Consider the following 26,266-nt stretch of genomic DNA (forward strand, 5'->3'; position numbering starts at 1 on the left):
TTCTCACTGCTCCCTCTGTTCAGACATTCTGGGTGTAAATCGATTGATTTCGATTTTTAGCTGTACTCGGCTCCATATCATGGCCACAAACTCCTGCTCAGGCATCATCCTTCACCAAAACCATAATAAAGGGCTTTGAGACCTGATTTTGCGTGGGGTGTGAGATGAGGTGTTCAGATCAGAGGAATAAAAACTGTCATTGGCCTTCTCCTCCTCCAGGGATCCTTTCCATGACAAGGTATAGTTAGTTATCTCTTGTCCATCCCTACTATGCTCCATTTTGTTTCTCCCATCCTCTGGGGCAGTATAGTGGAAATGATCATTTATAGGCTTTTCTCAGTGTGATCACTCAGGAAAGTTGGGCACTGTTTTACTATCCATAAAGTACGGACAAGAGACCACATGGGTAGAACCTAGGTCTAGGCCTCAGTGTTGTGTAACTCCAGGGGGAGTCGTTTACATGGAATACTGTTGGAAGAGCGCCCTCCAGAGTCTTGCCCCCTGTGGACCCTAGAGCCCCCAACTGGGCCCCTGCTTGCCAGGCTTTGTTTTGTTCTCCAGGTGATCCATGCTCTAGGGCAAGCATGGCATCCGGAGCACTTCGTCTGCGCTCACTGCAAAAAGGAGATTGGCTCCAGTCCCTTCTTTGAGCGGAGTGGCTTGGCCTACTGCCCCAAGGACTACCACCACCTTTTTTCTCCACGCTGTGCTTACTGTGCTGCTCCCATCCTGGATGTAAGTAAATCGCCCTTCCCCCTGCTTTCATGTATCCTTTACTCCTCACTTAGAGCTGGGGTCATGTTTTACAGCTCCGTAGCATTTTAATCTGTCCGGTGTGTTTCTTTTCCAGAAAGTGCTGACGGCCATGAACCAAACCTGGCACCCAGAGCACTTCTTCTGCGCTCACTGTGGAGAGGTGTTTGGTGAAGAAGGTATGACCCAGGGTGGTTACAAGAAGACCAGCAGAGCTTTTCCCTGATCTGCTTTGTCGGTCCTGGTTCTTGCCTCTACCATCCAAGTGCCCATTTCAGTACCAAATGCCATCCCTCCCTACCTTTTTCCAACATTGATGAATTTTGTTTAAATTGACTTTTTAAATCAAAGAAATACAAATGCATAGTTTAAAAATGCAAATCTTACTTCAAGAGTAATATTAAAAAGAACAGTCCCTTGCTTTTCCTTTTTCCACTGCCAAATCCAGTTCTCCTCTGTAAATTTTTTAGCTTCTTCTATTATTTATTTGTATGTTTTAAATAATGTATTACTATATACTGATTTTTTCCCCCCAGTTTTAACCATTATGTATTAACTTTCTACCAGGAGAGATGAGGATTTAGAAATTTTATTACTACCCCACCTACCCCCAACATAATTCCTCCCCCATTCTCTCAGTTATAATTAGGTCATAATTATAGGTCAGATCAGTATTCAGTGTGTATATGTTGACAGTCACATAAATATTGCTCACAGCTGAGCCACGTAACAAACTGATATAGTAGAGCATGGATTTTGGGGTTAGACTGTCTGGTTCAAATCTGGGCTGTGGTATTTATCAGCTATGTGATGTTGTTCAAGTCGTTTAACCTCTTTGTACCTCACTTTCCTCATGAGTAAAATGGGCCTAATAATAATGCTTACCTTCTAGGGTCATTACGAAAATTTTAAGAGGCAGCATCAGTGTAGCGTTCACAGCAATGCCGGCACGTGGAGGCTGGTACCGATGCTGATTATCATTATCATGGTGTCCTTTTCATATACACTTGTTTTTTTCCTGAAGTTAATATTTGGATCCCTTTTTCATTAGCTTAATTTTCATTGTACTTATCACTAATTTATCTGACAGAGCTGTGAAACCCTTCTCAAAAGGGCCAGCCACATCTGGTAATATGTCAGTTCCATGAAGATGTCTCTTCTTGGAGACATCTGTCCAGGAGGCTTTGACCCTTCTGCTCCTGCCTAAAACGGTTTCTCCTCAGGCCTGTTGAGAAGCCGTTATTCTGGGCCGCTATCTTGGGAATTATTTTTACTATTTCCCTCTATCTTTCAATACATGTTATTGCCTTTATTTTGGTGGAGCACACCTCCAGTAGCTTCTGAGAAAGAATGAATAGGAGGTAAAAGTTTTGAAATAACTTGAATATCTGAGAATATTTTGTCTACCTTAAGTTGCCCTGACATAGAATTCTAGGTGGAAACTATTGCCCTTCATCATTCTGAAGACATTGCTTCACTGTCTTCCAGCTTCCATGGTTGAGAAGTTTTTTCTTAAAATTTTGTTCTTATTCCTGATCCTTTCTATGTGACCTGTTTTTCCCCTTTTGCAAGCTTTTTTTCCTTCTGTTTTCTGAATTTTCTTGATTTTTTTCTGACTTCTTTTCATGTTTCTTTTGAACAAATATGATTCATGCATGGAATCAGAAAGCTTCTTTATTTTTTCTGTTCCTGTCCTTTTAGAATTAACTCACTGGGAAAAGTTTTCTTCTAAATAAAGATTTGGGCAGTCCCATGTCTTTTTTTATTGTTCTTAATAAACTCTTCTAAATAGAAAATCAATTTAAGACACAAAACACAAATCTAAGTCCTTAGGTAATTCAGTCTGTGTGAGAGCTAAAGCTTTCCAACTTTAAAGTGACAGCTACTCTCTCCCCTGGTAGGGCCTTTAAGCTGCAGGAGGCCAGGGAAGGGGGTTGTGGCCTTTCATTGGTCCTTTCTTGCTTCCACTCTCGTACCCATTGCTAATCTTGATAGCTGACCCCTCCAGGGTTGAAACAGGGGTGGAAGAGGTGAGACTGGAGGGCAGGAAAGTTCTAACTTGTCTAATTTGCTTTGTGCTCTCCAGGCCTGGCAGATATTTAACTCTGACTTTCTCTTTTTACTTGGATGTTTTTGTGGATTCAGTCCGGATCCAATTACAAATTCTTGGTGGCCCTTTACATGTCTTGGCTGGCCGTTCTCCCCTTAGTACATGGATCTTTGAGGATCCATTCCACAGAGACTCTTTTCTGCAGGATTTTCATTGTTCCCTCGAGGTGATCACTTAGAAATGATTATGATGGTTCCAGATGAACTCTTTCACTCATAGTTTCACATATGGACCATGGGAAACTTGCATATTTCTCTTGCAGTCAGTGGGGACGGCAGGTAATTTCAGGCGCGTCACTCTACTCAGCGGCCATAGGCCTCTTCAGCCAGATGCTCACCTGGGATGAACCAAGTACCGTCAGCTGTATCCCGCTAACGGCAGGGGAGACATACCCAGCCCTCTGAGTGATCCCACGGAGTTCCGTCTCTTGACATGAGGGTAGCCGGAACATACCGCATGCTTCTTGGTGGTGGTGGTGGAGCACACATAGCACAGTTTTCTCCAAGGAAATCCCTCTCTCAACTTCCCCTTCTGTTTACCTGTTTTGCATCCTAGGTGTGAGTGAGGAGTCGTGTTACAGTGGTCTTTGGCAAATGCTGCTGACCTTTGGTTGCCCATTTTTTATTTAAGAATGAGTGAGACGCTAAAATGCTAACTGGCAGCTCTGTGGGTGAGGCGGAGCGTGTTGGCTGGTGGACTCAACTGTATGGCACTCAGGTAGGGTGCTCTGGCCGTTGTGCTGCGGGACCCCTGGCTAGTAATATTTTAGGTCTTTCATCTTGAATAGATTTCACCAAAGAGATATTCTCCTTTGCTGACATTACAAAAGTTAGTGAAAGAGATTGGGGGATGGGGTTTTCACCATTCGGCATGCCAACTTTTATTTAATTCTCAATTTTTAGTAGAAAGCTTCACTTCTTTTCTTATGATGTCCAGTATCCCTGATCAATGAGACCCTCTGGTTTGAAATTTATAGAAATAATCACTGCATCTTATGGTAAGATGAGAGATCTGATTTTCTGACAGCTCTTCAGACTTTAAACCAATCCTGTTTTCAGCCTTGAAGACTATTTTATGCATTCAGTTCCTGAGCTCCTTTGATGTTTTGGAGCTCAGGATGGCTTGAGTTTTATTGGCACCTCCCCTCTTCAGAGATTTAGGTTTCAGCTTGTTTTTTCTTTCTGCCAAGCTACATGCCAGTCTAATACCTACTTTAAATTTTGGAGAATTTTATTGATATCTCATCTGTGGCATGTCCTTTCCTTTTCTCTTTTTTCCTATGAGCCTTTCTGTTTTAAATAATTCTTTAACTATTGTGGTGATGTTTCAAGAAGGCGTGAAGAGAAACCTGTGTGTTGTGCCATTCTCCTGGAGGCCAGGTCCTAAATATCAGGCAGGTTATTTTGTATATTCCTAACTATTATTCATTTAATCCCCACCACAACTTTGAGAGAATAATTTTATCCCACATTTTACCAAGTTATAGATGGAAACACTGAGCATCAGGGAGGTAAAGTGATTTTTTTAAAGTCATGCAACTCGAAAATCAAAGAATTAGAATTTAAATTCAGTCTCATTTCAGCAAGTTCCGTGTTTTGTTCTGCACCATCATAACTGCCCCTTGACAGAGACTCAATCCCTCTTCTGCTGTTGTTGTGTCTTTACTTTCTTGGCACCGACACGGTATACTTTATTTGAAGACAGACCTGGATAGAGTAGCACTGATAAAATCCATTGTCAGAGTGCTTTGTAGTAATGTGCTTGCTCACTGAAGCTTGTTCAGTGCTTTTCACAAATCATTAGGCCTTTCATTTTTAGATTGCACTTTGGTTAAGCAGCATTTTTCATTGAGATTTAATCTAAGTCATGGTCAGTTTATATTGCACTGGTAGCCTTAGAAGTCTGAGGGTTTGTTGAGTAGAACAGTCAGCAAGTGAATACTGCTCACAGATGATTATGATGTGGAAGTTGCCTGAGAGCAGAATAACAGGATGCAGACATATTTCAAGAAGAGACGTAAGTTAGGTACAAAAGAAAAATACCCTATTCATAGATGATCAGAAAGTACCATGAAGGTAGCTAGTTCTTACTGTTTTTGACTGGGACCCCTTCTAACCAGACAAGGCTGATCTGGTCATTTATGACTTTACATGACAATATGAAGCCACACTTAAAACATACTTATTGAGACAAGTGACAAAAAAGGCCATTTACTAATCAGAAGCTCCTCTTGGGTTGTATTTTTGTTTTCATCCTTTGTTTTCTGTAAATGGGTCTCCTGCCATATGGTTAGTCCATTAATTAGTGCAAGGCATCCTGCCTTGCCCCAAGTCACATAGTCACACACAAAGTTTCTGTAATGACAGCTGAACTACTGAGCCTCCTGGGAAATTCAATTCGTCTGCATTTTTGTTTCAGTTCAGAGAATTCCTCTTTAAGGTTCAGGTTTCTAAGCACATCGGGCCTTAGCATCCTCAGTGCCGATGTCTTTCCCTTTCATTGTTCATTATCCAGGCCATGCAGGTGCTCCCTAATTTCCCCTGTGGCTAAGAGCCTCACCAGAGTATCAACACCCTTCTTCTCTCTAAGGCACTTTTAATTGTTAGTGTTTCTCATCCGTCCTCCAGAGGTAATGGGCCCCAGAGAGAGCCTCCAGGAAAGTTAGTGCTGAAACTTCCTCAATTTATTGGATTACTAAATGCAGGGGTATCACAGCAAGTTTGGCTGATTGCTTTTGATTCGTCGCCTGAGACTCACCTGAGTTGAAACGGAGGCTGTTACTTCTCTGCTGTCTCATTCTTGAGACCAGATACCCTGTAAATGCCTAGGTGAGAGTCATTCCTAGGTCAGTCGGAATGTCTTATAATTTTCTCAAGTAACGCCTACTTATAGGCAAGCACAGTTTTACGCCATTTGCTTTATGAAGCATCAGCGTCACCTTGGGGACTTGTCAAGAATACAAATTTTCGAGCCCCGTCCCAAACCTACTGAATCAGAAACTCTGGGTGGGGTGGGGCCCAGCAGTCAGCATACTGACAGACTCTCCAGGGATGGATGCACGTTAGAGTTTGTGTGCCACGCAAAAGCAAGAAAGACAGTTGTGGGTGTTTGTTTGTTTTTCTTAAATAGCAGGACTGCCTGCTTTCAGTTTATTTATCTATTTACTTATGTATGTATGTATGTATGGCTGCGTTGGGTCTTCGTTACTGCGCGCGGGCTTTCTCTAGTTGCGGTGAGCGGGGTCTACTCTTGCTGCGGAACACGGGCTCTAGGCATGCGGGCTTCAGTAGTTGTGGCACACGGGCTCCGTAGTTGTGGCTCATGGGCTCTAGAGTGCAGGCTCCATAGTTGTGGCACAGGGGCTTAGTTGCTCTGTGGCATGTGGGATCTTCCTGGACCAGGGATTGAACCTGCGTCCCCTGCCCTGGCAGGCAGATTCTTATCCACTGTGCCACCAGGGAGCCCCCATGCCTGCTTTCAGTTTTGTATTTGATCAGACTTTAGACATTCTTCGATAAAGTGAAAAAGCGAAGTGAGCTCTTCTGTGTGTCAGGGGTAGAAAAGAATACAGGACAGCTTATAAAATGATTAGTTTACATTCTTAGATATAGAGACCTCAGAAGTCTATTAAATTGTCTGCTTTTCAAAGAAAGCGTAGTTGAACAAGGTAAGGCATATCAAGAAGTGACCGCAGATGACAGACCACTGCAGCTACATGATTTGGGCCCCAACCCTGGCTATGCCTATTGCCTGTTTGGGGTCTGGCTGCTACTGTCAAAGCGTATTTCTAGAAATAATGTTTCTTGGATGGGCTGCTTTCGAATCCACAGTGCATGTGTTGCTTACACGCTATTTTGGTGGGGCACAGTTAGAGAGCTCTCATATTTACAAAGTTATTGGTTTATGATATTTGGGCTCAGCTAATACTCTCAGTTCCCACAGAGGGGTCAAGGTCAGAATGCATTTAAGCTAGGGGTGTGACATTCCAAGTTAGGCTTTGAAGTTAGGCCTAGATTTGAATTTCAGCTCTTCCACTGACATTGGTTATACGTAATTTCTTTGAGCTTCCCTTTTCTCACTTGTAAAATGGGAGGAATGCTGTGAAGAATCTAATTTTGATTTAATACTGTAGGGAGAGCCCTCAGTTGGAACCAGTACAAAGTACTTCCCTGCACAAATGGGATTGCTAATAGTCCTCTTCATTTTAGGTAGACTCTCCTTGTAAATGCTAAAGAGAGTTTCTTCCAGAAAAGTTCACCTGTTTATACATGTTCTAGTTAATCTTGAAGTGGGGCAACCCTCTTCTGAAGCTGATGGTCTCAATTTTGCTATTGTAATATTGTTCACATGTCTGCTCATTCGTTAAATATTTATTGAGCAGCTACTATGTGTGTGTCAGTTACTATTCTAGGTACTAGGAAGACAATAACAAAAAACAAAGTTCCTGCCTTCATGGTGCATGTATGCTAGTGAGAAAGACAGACAATAATCAAACTAGCCAACTAACTAACTAATTAACTAACTTGCTCTATGTGTCAGGAGAGGTTGTGGGGAGAGTGACAGGGTTCTGTTTGAAATAGGGTGATCTGATCAGTTGTTCTCTTAAGCAGACTCCTGAGTTAAGTGAAGAACCAAACCATCTGGGTATCTTGGGAAGTGATTTTTGAAGCAGAGGGAATATATCACTTGAATAAGTGCTTGAGGATGCATTAGTTTATTATATTTTTCTTTTTCTTAATGTAAAGACAATAAGAAGACTTTGCATAAAATTTCATTTATAATCTATTGCCTTCTTAACCTAATGCAACAAAAAATTTGCCCTACCAATATTTTTCTACATTTATTAATATTTATGAATACAAAAGTTATAGTGTATCTGAAATTCCTTTTTTTTAACTTAAGCATTTCTCCATGTTGTTTCATAATTTTATAATAATAACTTAAATAATATCAGTTATTCCCTTAGGGCTTTCTTTATGTAAACAAATTATAATGGATTATATGCCTGAAGATGTTCATTGAAGCATTATAGTTCCAAATACTGAAAACAACTGCAATAAATGTGCTTGTAATAGTATAGTTAGATTACTTCTGGTGTCTTAGTAGTGTTGTAATGACTATCTATTTTTTTAAATTAATTAATTAATTAATTTATTTGTGGCTGCGTTGGTTCTTCGTTGCTGCACACGGGCTTTCTCTACTTGTGGCGAGCAGGAGCTACTCTTGTGGCTACCACAACTCTACTGTTGTGGTGCGCTTGGCTTCTCGTTGCGGTGGCTTCTCTTGTTGCAGAGCATGGGCTTTAGGCACACGGGCTTCAGTAGATGTAGCACACAGCTCAGTAGTTGTGGCTCACGGGCACTAGAGTGCAGGCTCAGTAGTTGTGGTGCTCAGGCTTAGTTGCTCCGTGGCATGTGGGATCTTCCTGGACCACGGCTCAAACCCATGTCCCCTGCATTGGCAGGTGGATTCTTAACTACTACACCACTAGGGAAGTCCTGTAATGACTACCTTTAAACGTAGAATCTTCTTCTCTTGAATTATTTGTACGGATTAATTTCCAGGATTGAGATATTTATATATTTAAAAGAAATCTTTTTTTTCTTAATCTTTATTGGAGTATAATTGCTTCACAATACTGTTAGTGTCTGTTGCACAACAAAGCAAACCAGCCATATGCATACACATGTCCCCATATCCCCTCCCTCTTGAGCCTCCCTCCCATCCTCCCTATCCCACCCCTCTAGGTCATTGCAAAGCACTGAACTGATCTCCCTGTTCTATGCTGCTGCTTCCCAGCAACCAACTATTTTAAATGCGGTAGTGTATATATGTCGATGCTACTCTCACATGACCCCAGCTTCGCCCTCCCACCCCATGTCCTCAAGTCCATTATCTATGTCTACCTCTTTATTTCTGCCCTGCAACTAGGTTCATCAGTACCATTTTTTTTTTTAGATTCCATATATATGTGTTAGCATACAGTATTTGTTTTTCCCTTTCTGACTTACTTCACTCTGTATGACAGACTCTAGGTCCATCCACCTCACTACAAATAACTCAATTTCGTTTCTTTTCATGGCTGAGTAATATTCCATTGTGTATATGTGCCATGTCTTCTTTATCCATTCATCTGTTGATGGGCATTTAGGTCGGTTCCATGGCCTGGCTATTGTAAGTAGCTGCAGTGAACATTGTGGTACATGCGTCTTTTTGAATTATGATCTTCTCAGGGTGTATGCCCAGTAGTGGGATTGCTGGGTCATATGGTATTTCTATTTTTAGTTTTTTAAGGAACCTCCATACTGTTTTCCACAGTGGTTGTATCAATTTACATTCCCATCAACAGTGCAAGAGGGTTCCCTTTTTACCACACCCTTTCCAGCACTTATTGTTTCTAGATTTTTTGATAATGGCCATTCTGAATGGTGTGAGGTGATATCTCATTGTAGTTTTAATTAGTGATGTTGAGCATCTTTTCATGTGCCTCTTGTCCATATGTATGTCTTCCTTGGTGAAATGTCTATTTAGATCTTCCACCCACTTTTTAACTGCATTGTTTGTTTTTTTTGATATTGAGCTTCATGAGGTGTTTGTATATTTTAGAGATTAATCTTTTGTCTGTTGTTTCATTTGCAAATATTTTCTCCCATTCTGACGGTTGTCCTTTTGTCTTGTTTATGGTTTCCTTTGCTGTGCAAAAGTTTTTAAGTTTAGTTAAGTCCCATTTGTTTATTTTTGGTTTTATTTCCGTTACTCTAGGAGGTGGGTCATAAAAGATCTTGCTGTGGTTTATGTCAAAGAGTGTTTTTCCTATGTTTTCCTCTAAGAGTTTTATAGTGTCTGGTCTTACATTTAAGTCTTCAATCCCTTTGGAGTTTACTTTTGTGTATGGTGCTAGGTAGTGTTCTACATTCATTCTTTTACATGTAGCTGTCCAGTTTTCCCAGCACCACCTATTGAAGAGTCTGTCTTTTCTCCATTTTATGTTCTTGCCTCCTTTGTCATAAATTAGGTGCCCATACGTGCGTGGGTTTATCACTGGGCATTCTATCCTGTACCATTGATCTATATTTCTGTTTTTGTGCCAGTACCATTCTGTCTTGTTTACTGTAGCTTTGTGGTATAGTTTGAAGTCGGGGAGGCTGATTCCTCCAACTCCGTTTTTCTTTCTCAAGATTGCTTTGGCTATTTGGGGTCTTTTGTGTTTCCATACAAACTGTAAAATTTTTTGTTCTAATTCTGTGAAGAATGCCATTGGTAGTTTTATAGGGATTGCATTGAATCTGTAGATTGCTTTGGGTAGTATAGCCATTTTCACAATATTAATTCTTCCAATCCAAGCGCATGATGTATTTCTCCATCTATTTATGTCATCTTTGATTTCTTTCATCAGTGTTTTATAGTTTTCTGAGTACAAGTCTTTCACCTCCTTAGGCAGGTTTATTCCTAGGTATTTTATTCTTTTTGTTGCAATGGTAAATGGGAGTATTTCCTTAATTTCTCATTCTGATTTTTTGTTGCTGGTGTATAGGAATGCCAGAGATTTCTGTGCATTAATTTTGTATCCTGCAACCTTACCAAATTCATTGATTAGTTCTAGTAGTTTTCTGGTGGCATCTTTAGGACTGTCTATGTATTATATTATGTCATCGGCAAACAGTGACAGTTTTACTTCTTCTTTTCCAATTTGTATTCCTCTTATTGCTTTTTCTTCTCTATTGCCGTGGCTAGGACTTCCAAAACTATGTTGAATTAAGAGTGGCTAGAATGGACATCCTTGTCTTGTGCCCAATCTTAGTGGAAATGCTTTCAGTTTTTCACCATTGAGAATGATGTTTGCTATGGGTTTGTTGTATATGGCCTTTATTATGTTGAAGCAGGTTCCCTCTATGCCCACTTTCTGGAGAGTTTTTATCATAAATGGGTGTTGAATTCTGTCAAAAGCTTTTTCTGCATCTATTGAGATGATCATATGGTTTTTATTCTTCAATTTGTTAATATGGTGTATCACATTGATTGATTTGCATATATTGAAGAATCCTTGCATCCCTGGGATAAATCCCACTTGATCGTGGTGTATGATCCTTTTAATGTGTTGTTGGATTCTGTTTGCTAGTATTTTGTTGAGGATTTTTGCATCTATATTCATCAGTGATATTGGTCTGTAATTTTCTTTTTTTGTAGTATCTTTGTCTGGTTTTGGTATCAGGGTGATGGTGGCCTCATAGAATGAGTTTGGGAGTGTTCCTTCCTCCACAATTTTTTGGAAGAGTTTGAGAAGGATGGCTCTTCTCTAAATGTTTGATAGAATTCACCTGTGAAGCCATCTGGTCCTGGACTTTTGTTTGTTGGAAGATTTTTAATCACAGTGTCAGTTTCATTACTTGTGATTAGTGTGTTCATATTTTCTATTTCTTCCTGGTTCAGTCTTGAAAGATTATACCTTTCTACGAATTTGTCCATTTCTTCCAAGTTGTACACTTTACTGGCATGGAGTTGCTTTTAGTAGTATCTTAGGATGCTAAGGTGTATTTCTGCGTTGTCTGTTGTAATTTCTCGTTTTTCATTTCTAATTTTATTGATTTGAGTCCTCTCCCTCCTTTTCTTGATGAGTCTGGCTAATGGTTTATCAATTTTGTTTATCTTCTCAAAGAACCAGCTTTTAGTTTCATTGATCTTTGCTATTGTTTTCTTTGTTTCTATTTCATTTATTTCTGCTCTGATCTTTATGATTTCTTTCCTACTGCTAACTTTGGGTTTTGTTTGTTCTTCTTTCTCTAGTTCCTTTAGATGTAACATTAGATTGTTCATTTGACATTTTTCTTGTTTCTTGAGGTATGCTTGTATAGCTATAAACTTCCCTCTTAGAACTGCTTTTGCTGCATCCCATAGGTTTTGGATCGTCATGTTTTCATTGTCATTTGTCTCTAGGTATTTTTTGATTTCCTCTTTGATTTCTTCAGTGATCTCTTGGTTATTTAGTAACGTATTGTTTAGCCTCAATGTGTTTGTGTTTTGTACGTTTTTTTCCCTATAATTGATTTCTAATCTCATAGCATTGTGGTCAGAAAAGATGCTTGATATGATTTCAGTTTTCTTAAATTTACTGAGCCTTGATTTGTGACCCAAGATGTGATCTATCTTGGAGAATGTTCTGTGCGCCCTTGAGAAGAAAGTGTAACCTACTGTTTTTGGATGGAATGTCCTATAAATATCAATTAAATCTATCTGGTCTATTGTGTCATTTAAAGCTTTTGTCTCCTTATTTTTCTATCTGGATGGTCTGTCCATTGGTGTAAGTGAGGTGTTAAAGTCCCCCACTATTATTGTGTTAACTGTCAATTTCCTCTTTTATTGCTGTTAGCAGTTGCGTTATGTATTGAGGTGCTCCTATGTTGGGTGCATATATATTTATAACTGATATGTCTTCTACTTGGTTTGATCCCTTGATCAATATGTAGTGTCCTTGTCTCTTTTAGCATTCTTCATTTTAAAGTCTATTTTATCTGATATGAGTATTGCTATGCCATCTTTCTTTTGATTTCCATTTGCATGGAATATCTTTTTCCATCCCGTCACTTTCAGTCTGTATGTGTCCCTAGGTCTGAAGTGGGTCTCTTGTAGACAGCATATATATGGGTCTTGTTTTTGTATCCATTCAGCAAGCCTGTATCTTTTGGTTGGAGCATTTAATCCATTCACGTTTAAGGTAATTATCAATATGTATGTTCCTATCACCATTTTCTTAATTGTTTGGGTTTTGTTTTTGTATGTCCTTTTCTTCCCTTGTGTTTCCCACTTAGAGAAGTTCCTTTAGTATTTGTTGTAGAGCTGGTTTGGTGGTGCTGAATTCTCTTAGCCTTTACTTGTCTGTAAAGCTTTTGATTTCTCCATTGAATCTGAATGAGATCCTTGCAGGCTAGAGTAATCTTGGTTGTAGGTTCTTCCCTTTCATCACTTTAAGTATATCATACCACTCCCTTCTGGCTTGTAGAGTTTCTGCTGAGAAGTCAGCTGTTAACCTTATGGGAGTTCCCTTGTATGTTATTTGTCCTTTTTTCCCTTGCTGCTTTCAATAATTTTTCTTTGTCTTTAATTTTTGCCAATTTGATTACTATGTGTCTTGGCATGTTTCTCCTTGGGTTTATCCTATATGGGACTCGCTGTTCTTCCTGGACTTGGGTGGCTATTTCCTTTCCCATATTAGGGAAGTTTTCGACTATAGTCTCTTCAAATATTTTCTCGGATCCTTTCTCTCTTCTCCTTCTGGGACCCCTATAATGCGAATATTGTTGCGTTTAATGTTGTCCCAGAGGTCTCTTAGGCTGTCTTCATTTCTTTTCATTCTTTTTTCTGTTCCACAGCAGTGAATTCCACCATTCTGTTTTCCAGGTCACTTATCCGTTCTTCTGCCTCAGTTATTCTGCTATTGATTCCTTCTAGTGTATTTTTCATTTCAGTTATCGTATTGTTCATCTCTGTTTGTTCTTTAATTCTTCTAGATCTTTGTTAAACATTTCTTGCATCTTCTCGATCTTTGCCTCCATTCTTTTTCCGAGATCCTGGATCATCTTCACTATCATTTTCTGAATTCTTTTTCTGGAAGATTGCCTATCTCCATTTCATTTAGTTGTTTTTCTGGGGTTTTATCTTGTTCCTTCGTCTGGTACATAGCCCTGTGCCTTTTCATCTTGTCTGTTTTTCTGTGAATGTGGTTTTTGTTCCACAGGCTCTAGGATTGTAGTTCTTCTTGCTTCTGCTGTCTGCCCTCTGGTGGATGAGACTATCTCTATACTGATATTTCTAATATAAGATTACAGGTTTTTTCCTTTACTGAAATTGTTTTATATTATGCTTGTATCTTTTTTTCACACTGAAAACCTTGCCTAGCAAGGGTATTACCAAATTACTATAACTGATTATTTGCTTTCTTATAAATCTACCCATATTATTTTAAAGAAATCAATATAAATGTTGCAAAAACAAGATTATTGAAAAAAGCTTAAAATTTCTTTGTAGCTCTTTTTGTCTTTAGGATAGATCCAGTGTGACTATACAGTCAAAATACTGTGTTTTAAAGCCACATGAATGAATCATTGCCTTTCTTTAGTCATATCATCAATTTGATATACAGTTAAGTTAAATTTGCTTAAACTTGATTTAATTTTTAGGGATTGATTTTTTCTATTTTATTTTATATTTTTTTAAAATTTTATAATCTTTGACAAAGGAGGCAGGAATCTTTGACAAAGGAGGCAGGAATATACAGTGGAGAAAGGACAGCCTATTCAATAAGTGGTGCTGGGAAAACTGGACAGCTACATGTAAAAGTATGAGATTAGATCACTCCCTAACACCATACACAAAAATAAGCTCAAAATGGATTAAAGACCTAAATGTAAGGCCAGAAACTATCAAACTCTTAGAGGAAAACATAGGCAGAACACTCTATGACATAAATCACAGCAAGGTCCTTTTTGACCCACCTCCTAGAGAAATGGAAATAAAAACAAAAGTAAACAAGTGGGACCTAATGAAACTTAAAAGCTTTTGCGCAGCAAAGGAAACCATAAAGAAGACCAAAAGACAACCCTCAGAATGGGAGAAAATATTTGCAAATGAAGCAACGGACAAAGGATTAATCTCCAAAATTTATAAGCAGCTCATGCAGCTTAATAACAAAAAAACAAACAACCCAATCCAAAAATGGGCAGAAGACCTAAATAGACATTTCTCCAAAGAAGATATACAGACTGCCAACAAACACATGAAAGAATGCTCAACATCACTAATCATTAGAGAAATGCAAATCAAAACTACAATGAGATATCATCTCACACCAGTCAGAATGGCCATCATCAAAAAATCTAGAAACAATAAATGCTGGAGAGGGTGTGGAGAAAAGGGAACCCTCTTACACTGTTGGTGGGAATGTAAATTGATACAGCCACTGTGGAGAACAGTATGGAGGTTCCTTAAAAAGCTACAAATAGAACTACCATATGACCCAGCAATCCCACTACTGGGCATATACCCTGAGAAAACCATAATTCAAAAAGAGTCATGTACCAAAATGTTCATTGCAGCTCTATTTACAATAGCCCAGAGATGGAAACAACCTAAGTGTCCATCATCGGATGAATGGATAAAGAAGATGTGGCACATATATACAATGGAATATTACTCAGCCATAAAAAGAGACGAAATTGAGCTATTTGTAATGAGGTGGATAGACCTAGAGTCTGTCATACAGAGTGAAGTAAGTCAGAAAGAGAGAGACAAATACCGTATGCTAACACATATATATGGAATTTAAAAAAAAAATGTCATGAAAAACCTAGGGGTGAAACAGGAATAAAGACACAGACTTACTAGAGAATGGACTTGAGGCTATGGGGAGGGGGAAGGGTAAACGGTGACAAAGCGATAAAGAGGCATGGACATATATACACTACCAAAAGTAAGGTAGTTAGCTAGTGGGAAGCAGCCGCATAGCACAGGGAGATCAGCTCGGTGCTTTGTGACCGCCTGGAGGGGTGGGATAGGGAGGGTGGGAGGGAGGGAGACGCAAGCGGGAAGAGATATGGGAATATATGTATATATATAACTGATTCATTTTGTTGTGAAGCTGAAACTAACATACCATTGTAAAGCAATTATACTCCAATAAAGATGTTAATAAATAAATAAATTAATTAATTAATTAAAAAAATAATAATAATAATAAAATTTTATAAAAAAATACTTTAAATCATGAATCCAGTTAGGAACTCTTGTATTAGCTATATTTTTCTGAGATATAATTATCAGATATTTTCCTCAGTTTGTCCTTTGTCTTTGTCTTTGCTTATGATATCTTTTCGTCATGCATAAGTCATTCATATGTATTTTTAATGTAGCTAAATTTATTAGTCTCTAACTTGCTTTTGAAATGTGAGCCGTTTTTATTACAATTTTCTCATTCCTCAATTAAAGAGGAACCTATCCATATTTAATTCAAGTATTTGTAGGGTTTTCATTATTATATTTAGATCTTGCATCGATTTGGAAATTATTACTTAATAGTACTTTATTTTTTAAATATTAGGCACTAGGGATATAATGTGACCAGAGCAACAATATCTAGTTTCTTTCAGAGCAAATGTTCCATTGATGTACGACAGACCACAAAATTTCATATAATGGAAAATGTTATAAAGACAATAAAAAAGATGAAGTGTAGATACAGGCTAAAGAGATGCCTCTCTGATAAGATGATATTTGAGCTAATTTCTGAAACACAAGGCGAAGCTAGCCATATCAAGGCCTGGAGCAGAACTGTACAGGCTGAGGGAATACTCAGTACAAAGGCACTGAGGAGGAATAGACCTTAATGCTTATTAAATGCTTAGTATGAACCAGGCACAATACGGAAACGCTTTACCTGCATTATCTCATATATTTCTTCTAAGAGCCCTTTTGGGTAGGTATCTATTAGCACCATTTTGAATATGAAGACCCTGAGTTTGGGAGAGTTTAAATTATTGGCCTCTTCTCAGTCTCTAACTTGGTTTAAGCTCCCACAGTGCAGTAGTGAACCCTTGATTTTTCTCTCTCCAGGCTTTCATGAGAAGGACAAGAAGCCGTATTGCAGGAAGGATTTCTTAGCCATGTTCTCACCCAAGTGTGGTGGCTGCAACCGCCCAGTGCTGGAAAACTACCTTTCAGCCATGGACACTGTGTGGCACCCAGAGTGCTTTGTCTGTGGGGTCTGTATACTCACTTACCTCTTGGATTTAGGGAAAGTCAGGGTTCTCCTTTCTGAGAGGCAGCTGGTAAGAGGGTTCACAGCTCGGGATGAGAACTTGACAGGGGCCTTCTTAAAAGGAACACAAAACACAGCCTCCATTGTGGGCATTTGCTTGTCTGTCTTGCCGATGGGCAATATTCTAGCCTCTATTTGTCAAGAACCCGAGTGAAGTCCTGCACTGGCAGGAAACTGGCAGGGATTTCAAGGCTGAAGTTTTGCTGATGCTTTTACTGCTTGACATCTGCCTCGCTTTTCTTTTTCTTCTCTCCACCACCCCACCCAGGACTGCTTTAGCAGTTTTTCTACTGGCTCCTTCTTTGAACTGGATGGACGTCCCTTCTGTGAACTCCACTACCATCACCGCCGAGGAACCCTTTGCCACGGGTGTGGGCAGCCCATCACTGGTCGCTGCATCAGTGCCATGGGCTACAAGTTCCATCCCGAGCACTTTGTATGTGCTTTCTGCCTGACGCAGCTGTCGAAGGGGATCTTCAGAGAGCAGAATGACAAGACCTACTGTCAACCCTGCTTCAATAAGCTCTTCCCACTGTAATCTCAGCTATACCTACACCCTCTTCTGATTTGTTATAAAATTTAAACCAAGAGAGGAAAGAGTACATTTGTACTTACTGACCTTCTGCTCAATAGGCTTACAGAGAAAGCAAAGATGATGAACAAATAAGGGAACGTCTAGATGTTACATGACTAGGCTTGTGGTATTAAGTTTTGATTTAAAGCCTTACTTTTTTTTTTTATCAGGTACTTGAATTTAGATCTGGGACCTGCTGTCTAGTGCCTCTGCAGATGTATTTTCCACATGCACACATTCATTCCACACTGGTTTACTCACATTTCTCCATTTTCACCCCTATGATGACTCTACTCAGATATTCTCTTTTCTGGCCCTCGTAACTGGGTCTTTTAAGCTGCCCGCATTTCCCTGTGACTCACTTTCTCACAGTCACTGCTGCAGACTTTATTCTTGCTATTGGGAATCATGATATCACTTTTAAGCTCCTTGCATTTCCTTTCAGTGTATTTCTTTTTCAAGAGAAAGTAGATTTTTAACTGGACAACTTTGAATACTGACATCATTGATAAATAAAGTAGCTTGTGGTTTTAATGACTCAATGTCATATTACTTTGGTAAATAAACTTTCTGCTTCCCATGTTATATACTAGGCACAATGTGCAATTAAATTTGTATCATACCTCTTGTTTACTTCCATACAATGGACACTTCGTTTAAATCAAAAGAAATTAAAAGGGGGGACTCCTAGTCACTAACTTTTCTCTTAATTTGGGCTCATAACATTCACTTTATTTTATTTTTTGCACTTTGGTGATTGATTAAAAGATGGCAAAGCTTCTTAAAAGTTTTTCATCACTTTGTTTACCTATGGAAAAAGTGATTTCCACTAGGCAATTCCAAATTCATATTTGCATATGTATGCATATCTCCAAACTCATAAATTTGTATCTATTTGTCCAATTTTCTTGTATATCAATTATATCTCAATAAAGCTGTTTGAAAAAATGAAACATGCATCTTCCTTAATTCATATTTGTCTCATAAAGACAAACAAGATGGCTGTTCTTAGAGCATCTCTGAAGAAAGATGCTATAAAACCTCATTTCACCATTTTCCAGTTAGAATTAGGAAATCCCAGGCCCACCTAAAAAAAATCTCCACTTAATTATTTTTTCCTCTGAAAAATATTATAAGTAAAATTGTACAGGGCTTCCCTGGTGGCGCAGTGGTTGAGAGTCCGCCTGCCGATGCAGGGGACACGGGTTCGAGCCCTGGTCCAGGAAGATCCCACATGCTGCAGAGCAACTAAGCCTGTGTGCCACAGCTACTGAGCCTGCTCTCTAGAGCCCGCAATCCACAACTACCGAGCCCATGAGCCACAACTACTGAAGCGCCTAGAGCCTTGCTCTGCAACAAGAGAAGCCACCGCAGTGAGAAGCCTGTGCGCCACAACAAAGAGTTGCCACCACTAGCAGCAACTAGAGAAAGCCCGCGCAGCAACGAAGACAACAACGCAGCCAAAAATAAATATATTAAAAAAAATTTTTTTTAATTACTGAGGAAAACTCCTTCACTGGAGGTATTTTTAAAAATAGGGCTGAAGTTGGTGTCTTTAGATTATTAATGTGGGCCCAGAATTTCTTGGAGAACTGAAATGGATTAAATGATTCTTGCTAAGCTGTATCATTTTGGTCTCCTTTATTGGAACGGATGATAAGGGGCTTTTGAAAATTAAAAGGAAGTAGTAACAGTTAGGAACTCCAAAGGCATCCAAACTACGTGGGAGGTCACCTAGGTAGTGTGAGCCAGCAGCTGGGTTTTTGTCCTGTTGGGCTGGCTGAGAACCAGACTAAGCAAAGTATATGTTCGATCTCTAAACATCCTCTTTACTGCATGTGACTCTGTGATGTCATTTGCAGGTGTTAATATGGTTGCTTTGGGAATTTGACAAAGGAAACTTGGGTTTTAACCCTTAAGAAAGAACATTCAGGGGCTGACTTTTTTTTTTTAAGGATTAGCTGTTTTGAGATTTCAGTAGAATCTATGTATTTAAAAGTTTCGAAGAAAAACCAGAGTTTACTAAGGTGAAATTAAGAAGTGAAAACTTTTTCTTTTCATGATGAAAGTAAGTGGTTATAGATTTGTTCAAAAGGAGATGCTGCCTTCAGAACCAGGATTTTAGCAACAAGGAAACCACTCAAAATTTTAAAGTTCGCCTGTTAAAAAAATACTATTATCACACTGATATATACCTGTTGACTCTTGTTTCTCAGTAAGTTATAGCTTTTAAAATATAGACACAGGGAACTCTACCTAATGCACTGTGGTAACCTAAATGGGAGGGAAGTCCAAAAGGGAGGGGATACCTGTATGTGTGTGGCTGATTTATTCTGTTGTGCAGTGGAGGCTAACACAACATTGTAAAGCAACCATACTCCAATAAAAATTAATTTAAAGAAAAATGTAAAACCTACCCTCAAAAGACAGGTTTTTCCCACCTGTGAGGCTATATATTTTTATAAAATAATGTGCCATAGATTGGGGACTCTGTTCTCAAGGAGGAAATCCTCAGTTTGGCCAATGATTCTTTGGAATAAGTACAGAGTCCTCCAAGGTGGTACTTCGATAAAGATGGCCATCCTTTTTCTATACGAGTTCTAGCACGTAATCTTGTATGATGGCTGCTGGCTACAGGCTCCCTGTTTGTGACCAGCAGAGGGAGAGAGAGTACTTTTCTCTATCTTTGCAAGCAAAAGTCCTGAGATCATCCTAACTGTACTAGCTTAGGTCACGTACCCACCAGTGATTTTTGCTGGGGAATTGTACTACGCAGCTTGCCTTAAACCAGACTAGATCATTTCCAGAGTTAGGGGCAGGACTAAGTTTCTAAAAACACAGGGGCTCTGTGGAGGAGATGTGAATATTGAAAAATCTGGGTACTGGTAAAATGAGGGCAATCTTGAATTTATATGACTCTATGTTCAAAAACAAAAATATTAAAGAGCTTCTGAGTTTCAAGATAATATGGAAGGTAAACTAGATCTTTCCAGTGCCCTGAGGGAACATGCCTGAGAACTTTACAGGATGTTAAAGCAGAGGAGAGCCAGGAACAGAATGTTAAAAGCAACATATGGCAGAGATACTGACCTTCCCTAGGCCCTGGGGGTGGGGCGGGGCACGGCATTAAGAAACATCAAAAAGCAGCTTCAGTGTGAGACTCTGAGAAGGGAGATCTTCTAGCTGAAATAAAGGTGAGAAGGAGTGACAACTCTCTCTAGGGGCAAGTGTCTCAGGTGTGAGCAGGTCCTTAATAAGGGCAGACGTGGCAGCCACTAAAATATGAAACTAAAAAGGTGACTACTTACCCTCAAAATATTGTGGAGGTTGTGTTATTAGATAAAACTCTCCATCAGGGCAGCATGTAAGTGCAACCCAGAGGTCAAAGGGGAAATGGAAACCTACTGGGATCCCCTGGAGGAGGAAGAAGGAATTCTCAGATCAGTGCTGGTGCTTGCGTTGTGCTGGTTACAAATGTATAATTTTGCCCAGAGGCAGCAATGTCTCAATCTATTCGGTAAAATACTGTTAATGTAGGAGGTTCCTCCTCCCCAGTTACGGTAAATGCATAGTGTTTAAATCAACTTCCTGTGAAAAGACATCTCGTGACTGTATTTAGGTTGACAGGCCATGGATTCTGATACTTGCATAGACATGCTGGCATCCTGGTGAGAGCAATCCATCTTGCCTCCCTATTTTAGGTATCACCAAATCTCAACAAATACTGCATTCTAGGAATAACATTTCTGCCTGGGAAAACTATCCCAATTCCAGTGAGAGATATCTCAGATCACGGGTGTAAATGATACAACTCCTATAGCTGAGAATGACCAAATCAAGAAATCAGACAGGACTTTACTTCCTGTAAACTTTAACTCAGAGTTGGTGAGACAATTTGATTTTGGATTTTATTGCCCTTGGACTTTGATATGCTATGTTGCATTATATGACGGGGCTAACTTGGGATATGAAACAGAATGGAAGTACATTTCTCAGCACCATTTTTGTTCAGTCTAGTTTCTCCACAAGGAACTGCACGGCTCCCATGTTTCAGTCCAGGTGCTTAGGTGGGGCTGACTTTACGCTCAGCTCCAAGTCTCAGGCCTGACCAGTAAACGTTCTTTGTTCTTCTGGATCAAGGTGATTGGATCAGGGGTAGATATGTGACCCTAGCAAAGCCAATCAGATTGCTCCCCAGGACCTTCCCTGGACTTATTGGGAAAGAGGCCCCTGTTTTGTTTAGGATTCTGGCTCGGAGGATATTAAAAGCCCTTTGCTGCTGAGAAGTAGTATCTTTAGCATCACTTGGGGAGCCTGAGAACAGAGCCTACATGGAAGAAAGTAGAGAGAAATAATGGAGAGGCAATGTCTTCTTTTTTTTTGAGCCACTCAGTCTTAGCATATCAGCATCTTAGCGTCAGACTGGGAAGCTGTAACTTTTCTTTTTTTGCTTCAGCCTATTTGAGTTGGAATTGTGTCACCAATTAATTGAGTAAGCAGAACAGACATATTCTTCCTTTTGTAAACTTAAAGTATTGTGAATAAATGAACGAGTAAACTCTATAGTGGTACAGAATGTACACTGCATGTCACCATGAAAAACAAATAGATCAAAAAACTATCTGCTCACTGCCCAGTACTTTTTACATTAGAGCACAGTGAAATGCTGTATTTTAAGTCCGAGGCATCCTGTGCATAGCTCATATATTTAGAAAACAAACTTCTTGTTCCTGTCCAATTTGTTAGTAAAGTTGAGTAATGTGTATCAATGTCACTAAGGGGGCAGAAAAGAGGGAAGGGTGCTGCCATCCTCTGAGATGCAGAAATGTATTGAAAGTCGTGTTATATAAGCTCCTTAGTCTCGTGCCCCTGCATAGAAAATGAGCAGATCTTTAATGTTACCGTAATGCTGTGTATTTGTAGTGAAAAATAGTTCAAAAAACTTGATGCCTTACTTGCAAACAAAAAAGGAAAAACATTGGAAAATTATAAGAGAATTATATTTACCTTTACCCGAAAGTTGGTACTTGAAGAAAATTGGGTTTATAAGAGCTTGAGGAAGACAAAGAAGACATTTATAGAGATGCTGAGAGGAGATTGTAGGGTTGCTTTTTAGTGCTCTGGAGGTTGAGGGTGATGGTTTTCATCATGTCCAATGACACTGGGAAAATGTGACTTGCCCTGTCTGGTGCCCTTGCATTTTCAGATATGAGTTAGGAAATATCAGAGGCTCAAAAATAAGGTGGGGGAGCTTAGAGAGAGAGACGTTTTCCTAAAATAATCTGAACATTTTGAAAGAGAGGGAAAGAAGGAGGGGAGAAAGTTATGGGATACACAAGAGAACTTGTGAGTTGGACAAGGTGAAATTTCCAGAGCTTCCAGTAAAGAAGGAAACATGGGGAAACAAGAAGGGTGACGTACAACACACTCTGTGGGGAACAGTGGTTGTAATGGGGATCCTGTCACTCAGTTAATTCCCTTATGCAAATTGCCTGGGGACACTACCTTTCATCCTGGAGTGTCTTTTAGTTTGGGTTTTCCTAGAAGTGGACCCTGAGACTAGAATTCGTGTGCAATAGTCTATTTAGGAGGGTGTTGCTGGATGTACAGGTGGCGGGGGGCGAGGGCATGAGACAGCAAAGGACCAATTCAGCGTTCGTTAATGAACAGGTTGCTGCTGGGGAAGTTGGAGCTCAACACTCATCGTGACCTCTGAGGTTAATTGTAGACCACATGGGATGCCAGCTAGTCCCCCCCACCCCACCTCTGCCTCCCTCTATGCAAGCTGGACATGCTTCTGACCAAAGAAAGCCTTTAGTCTGAGTCACAGGTGCTTGCAGTAGGAAGCATCAGCGTGCCCCTGGCCATGAGTACCACCAGATATGGAAACTTAGAGCATCTGTTGGGGAAAGTTATAAGGAGGTAAGCATGTAAGAAAAAATTCACTGGAAAGGTCTTCGAGTCACTGATGATCACATTTGGAATGGGTCGTAAGCCATTTGTTTGCAGAATTTGAAAATGTTCCCAGTTCTAGAAAGCTTAATGCATTACACTAGCTTACAGCTAGTGTATAATGGTGGAGGGGACTTAGGGAGGAAGAGAGTGGGCAATGGGATTATTATTTCCGTTTTACCTATGGAAAAATGATCAATTACATGAATCGGCCAAGATCACTCAATTTTAGTGATAGCACTAGAACCAGGCCAATGTCTGTTTAGTATCCCTTGCCTGGGACACTCTCTCTTAGGTTTTACTTCAACAGTGTAAAATACATCTCAGAAATATGTCCCATGAGGTGAATTTTCAAGGGATGAGTGAGGGCACCAGGGCAGGAAGGGTGATCCAGTGGTGCAACCTATGTTGTTTAGGGGTATAGTGGCAAGAACTGTAGCCTTGGTATCAGACAGACCCAAGTTCACAGGCCAATTGTACCACTTACAAATTATGTAAACATTAGTTAAGCTATTTATCTTCTCCGAACTTCAGTTTCATAATATGCTCAGTGTGGGTAATAATACCTCCCACGTGGGTTTGCTGTGAGGATTAACCAAGATAATAAGTGCGAAAGAGCTTTGTAAACCTCCAAGAACCATACATAAAAGGCATTAACAAAATAGTCCAAGAGATATGCAAGGAAGTCAGTATAGCTTCCCTCTGCAGAATTTCCATGGAGACTGTGAAACCATGGCAGGCTTTTAGTTGTTTTTGGATGATTTTAGAAATCTTTTTTAGGGATAAGGATGAAAGCTGATGGAATTGAAAATGCTGGGAGATTAGGAGAAGAGCTTCAGTGTGAGCTAATAATCTTCCTTTGCAGCAACATATTGACAAAGTAATGCTCAAGACAGAATGATTTCCATGGCACAGGAAATCCATCCAGTTAGCTGCTTCCCCTAGATAGAAAACAGCGAACCCAGGTTAAGGAAGCAGAAAGAACCAAGGGAAAAGAGTTCAGGAACCTTCCAAGGCCATGATGTTCACTGCCTGTCAATGGCTTAACCATAATTCAAGGGAAATTCTCAGGCATCATTATTACTTGTATTAGTTTTGCCAGAGGTGCTATACCAAAACACCACAGACTGGATGACTGAAACAGCAGAAATTTATTTTCTTATAGTTCTAGAGGCTGGAAGTCCAAGATCCAGGTGTCGACAGGTTTGGCGTCTCCTAAGTTCTCGTTCCTTGTCTCGCTGATGGCCACCTTCTCTCAGTTGTCCTCACATGTCCTTTCCTCTGTGCATGTGTCTCCCTGGTGTCTCCGCCTCTTCTTATAAGAACAACAGCCCTTTTGGATTAGGGTCCCACCCTTATGGCCTCATTTAATCTAAATTACCGCTTTGAAGGCCCTATCTCCAAACACAGACACATTGGGAATTAGGGTTTCAACACATAGATTATTTTTTCTTTCAATTGAAGTATAGTTGACTTACAATGTCGCATTAGTTTCAGACAAACAGCAAAGCAACACATGGACTTTGGTGGGACACAATTCAGTTCATAATATTACTTAAAAGGATACAGTGGCAGAGATATAATTCCACATGCTTTCTGGTCATAAGCTTGGTGGCTTCACTCTGTTATCTAATTCCAAACTCATCAACAGGCAAATGTTGATCCTTTTTTTTCTTGATCTTTTTTTTTTTAAATAGGCGCTTTATTATAAACACAGGTCATAAAGTCCCAGACTTACCATTAGCCACATAAATATAGATCCTGCTCACTGTTTAATATTATCAAGCTTGTACAACTTTAGCATGGTTTTGAGGCCAGCAACCTCAGTGTCTATCTAAGTGGGGGTCTGATCTTGCTGAGATGTAATATCACTATTTCTGTTCTCATTACCAGCAGCTTTCTTTTGTTCAATGAATACAGTTCTTTGATTCTGCTCTTTTCTACACTGAAATCTAATTTTGTATCTCTTCTGATTTTTATTACTTCATCCATAACTTGTTTTAATTGATATAGTTCAAGTTTCATTTTCTCATTTTCTGCTTTGAAGGATGGAAATTTGCTCCTCTTCATAATAATCATATCCTTTTTCACATTAGCAACCTGAGACATTATCTGCTGAAGAATGATGTCCTGCTACATCTTGGTGACATATCTTTGTAGATGAGATCCATGTTGGCCTCCATGATCTTGACCAATGCAGATGCAACGATTTCTGCTTGTCGAGTAGTAAACCCATTTCCTTCAAGTAAACACACTAAGGCATGGGTTTATGGCTCATTTGGGACTGATGTATTTGAACTTTAGTTAAAATATGGTGACAGCTTTTATTTTACATTTTTTAATTTTATTTATTTATTTGTTTATTTTATTTTTTGGCTGTATTAGGTCTTTGTTGCTGTGCATGGGCTTTTCTTTATAGTTGCGGCAAGCAGGGGCCACTCCTCGCTGGGGTGCGTGGGCTTCTCATTGAGGTGGCTTCTACTGTCGCAGAGCACAGGCTCTAGGCACGTGGGCTTCAGCAGTTGCAGCTCACGGGCTCAGTAGTTGTGGCATGTGGGCCCTAGAGGGTGCGGGCTTCAGTAGTTGTGGCTCGCGGGTTCTAGTAGTTGTGGCTCGTGGGCTCTAGAGCACAGGCTCAGTAGGTATGGCACACGGCTTCGTTGCTCCGTGGCATGTGGGATCTTACCGGACCAGGGCACGAACCCGTGTCCCCTGCATCGGCAGGCGGACTCTCAACCACTGCACCACCAGGGAAGCCCTGGGGACAGCTTTATGATGTGGGTCTTGACTTCAGGTGTAGGCTTCTGTCCAGCTCTACTGCTTACTAGTTCTGTTACCTTGTGCAATATCATTTGACTTTTTATCATCTCTTTGTTCATTCACTCAGTGGACATGAACATCTCTTTTGAGATATATTGTGGAAACTAAAGCTGCGTTAGAAGGGTAGCTCTAAGGATGATCAGAGTTGAGAAGTATTTTTTGGATGTTTGTGTGCTGAGAGGACGAAGGTCACAGAGATGGCGATATTGGAGGCTTAAGATGAATAAGGTAATCAAACTAGATACAACAG

At 39.9% G+C, this 26,266-nt stretch overlaps 1 protein-coding gene and 1 pseudogene across 11 annotated transcripts in view; one reads left to right on the top strand and one right to left on the bottom strand.

Moving 5' to 3' along the window:
* LPXN (leupaxin) overlaps positions 1 to 18,197 on the top strand; it is a 45,498-nt gene extending 27,301 nt beyond the window's left edge. For all 11 annotated transcript variants that reach the window (XM_067748912.1, XM_067748922.1, XM_067748915.1 and 8 more), the window contains 4 exons: positions 562 to 735; positions 851 to 932; positions 16,466 to 16,614; positions 16,939 to 18,197. In XM_067748912.1, coding sequence (XP_067605013.1) covers positions 562 to 735; positions 851 to 932; positions 16,466 to 16,614; positions 16,939 to 17,208 — 675 coding nt within the window. In that variant the 3' untranslated portion in view covers positions 17,209 to 18,197. The remainder of the gene's footprint in view (positions 1 to 561; positions 736 to 850; positions 933 to 16,465; positions 16,615 to 16,938) is intronic.
* A 6,704-nt stretch (positions 18,198 to 24,901) lies between these two features.
* Positions 24,902 to 25,460, bottom strand: LOC137231099 (mitochondrial calcium uniporter regulator 1 pseudogene; annotated as a pseudogene).
* Between the last annotated feature and the right edge of the window lie 806 nt (positions 25,461 to 26,266).

The sequence above is a fragment of the Pseudorca crassidens genome, chromosome 9 (assembly GCF_039906515.1).
Source record: "Pseudorca crassidens isolate mPseCra1 chromosome 9, mPseCra1.hap1, whole genome shotgun sequence".
Classification (NCBI taxonomy): Eukaryota; Metazoa; Chordata; class Mammalia; order Artiodactyla; family Delphinidae; genus Pseudorca; species Pseudorca crassidens.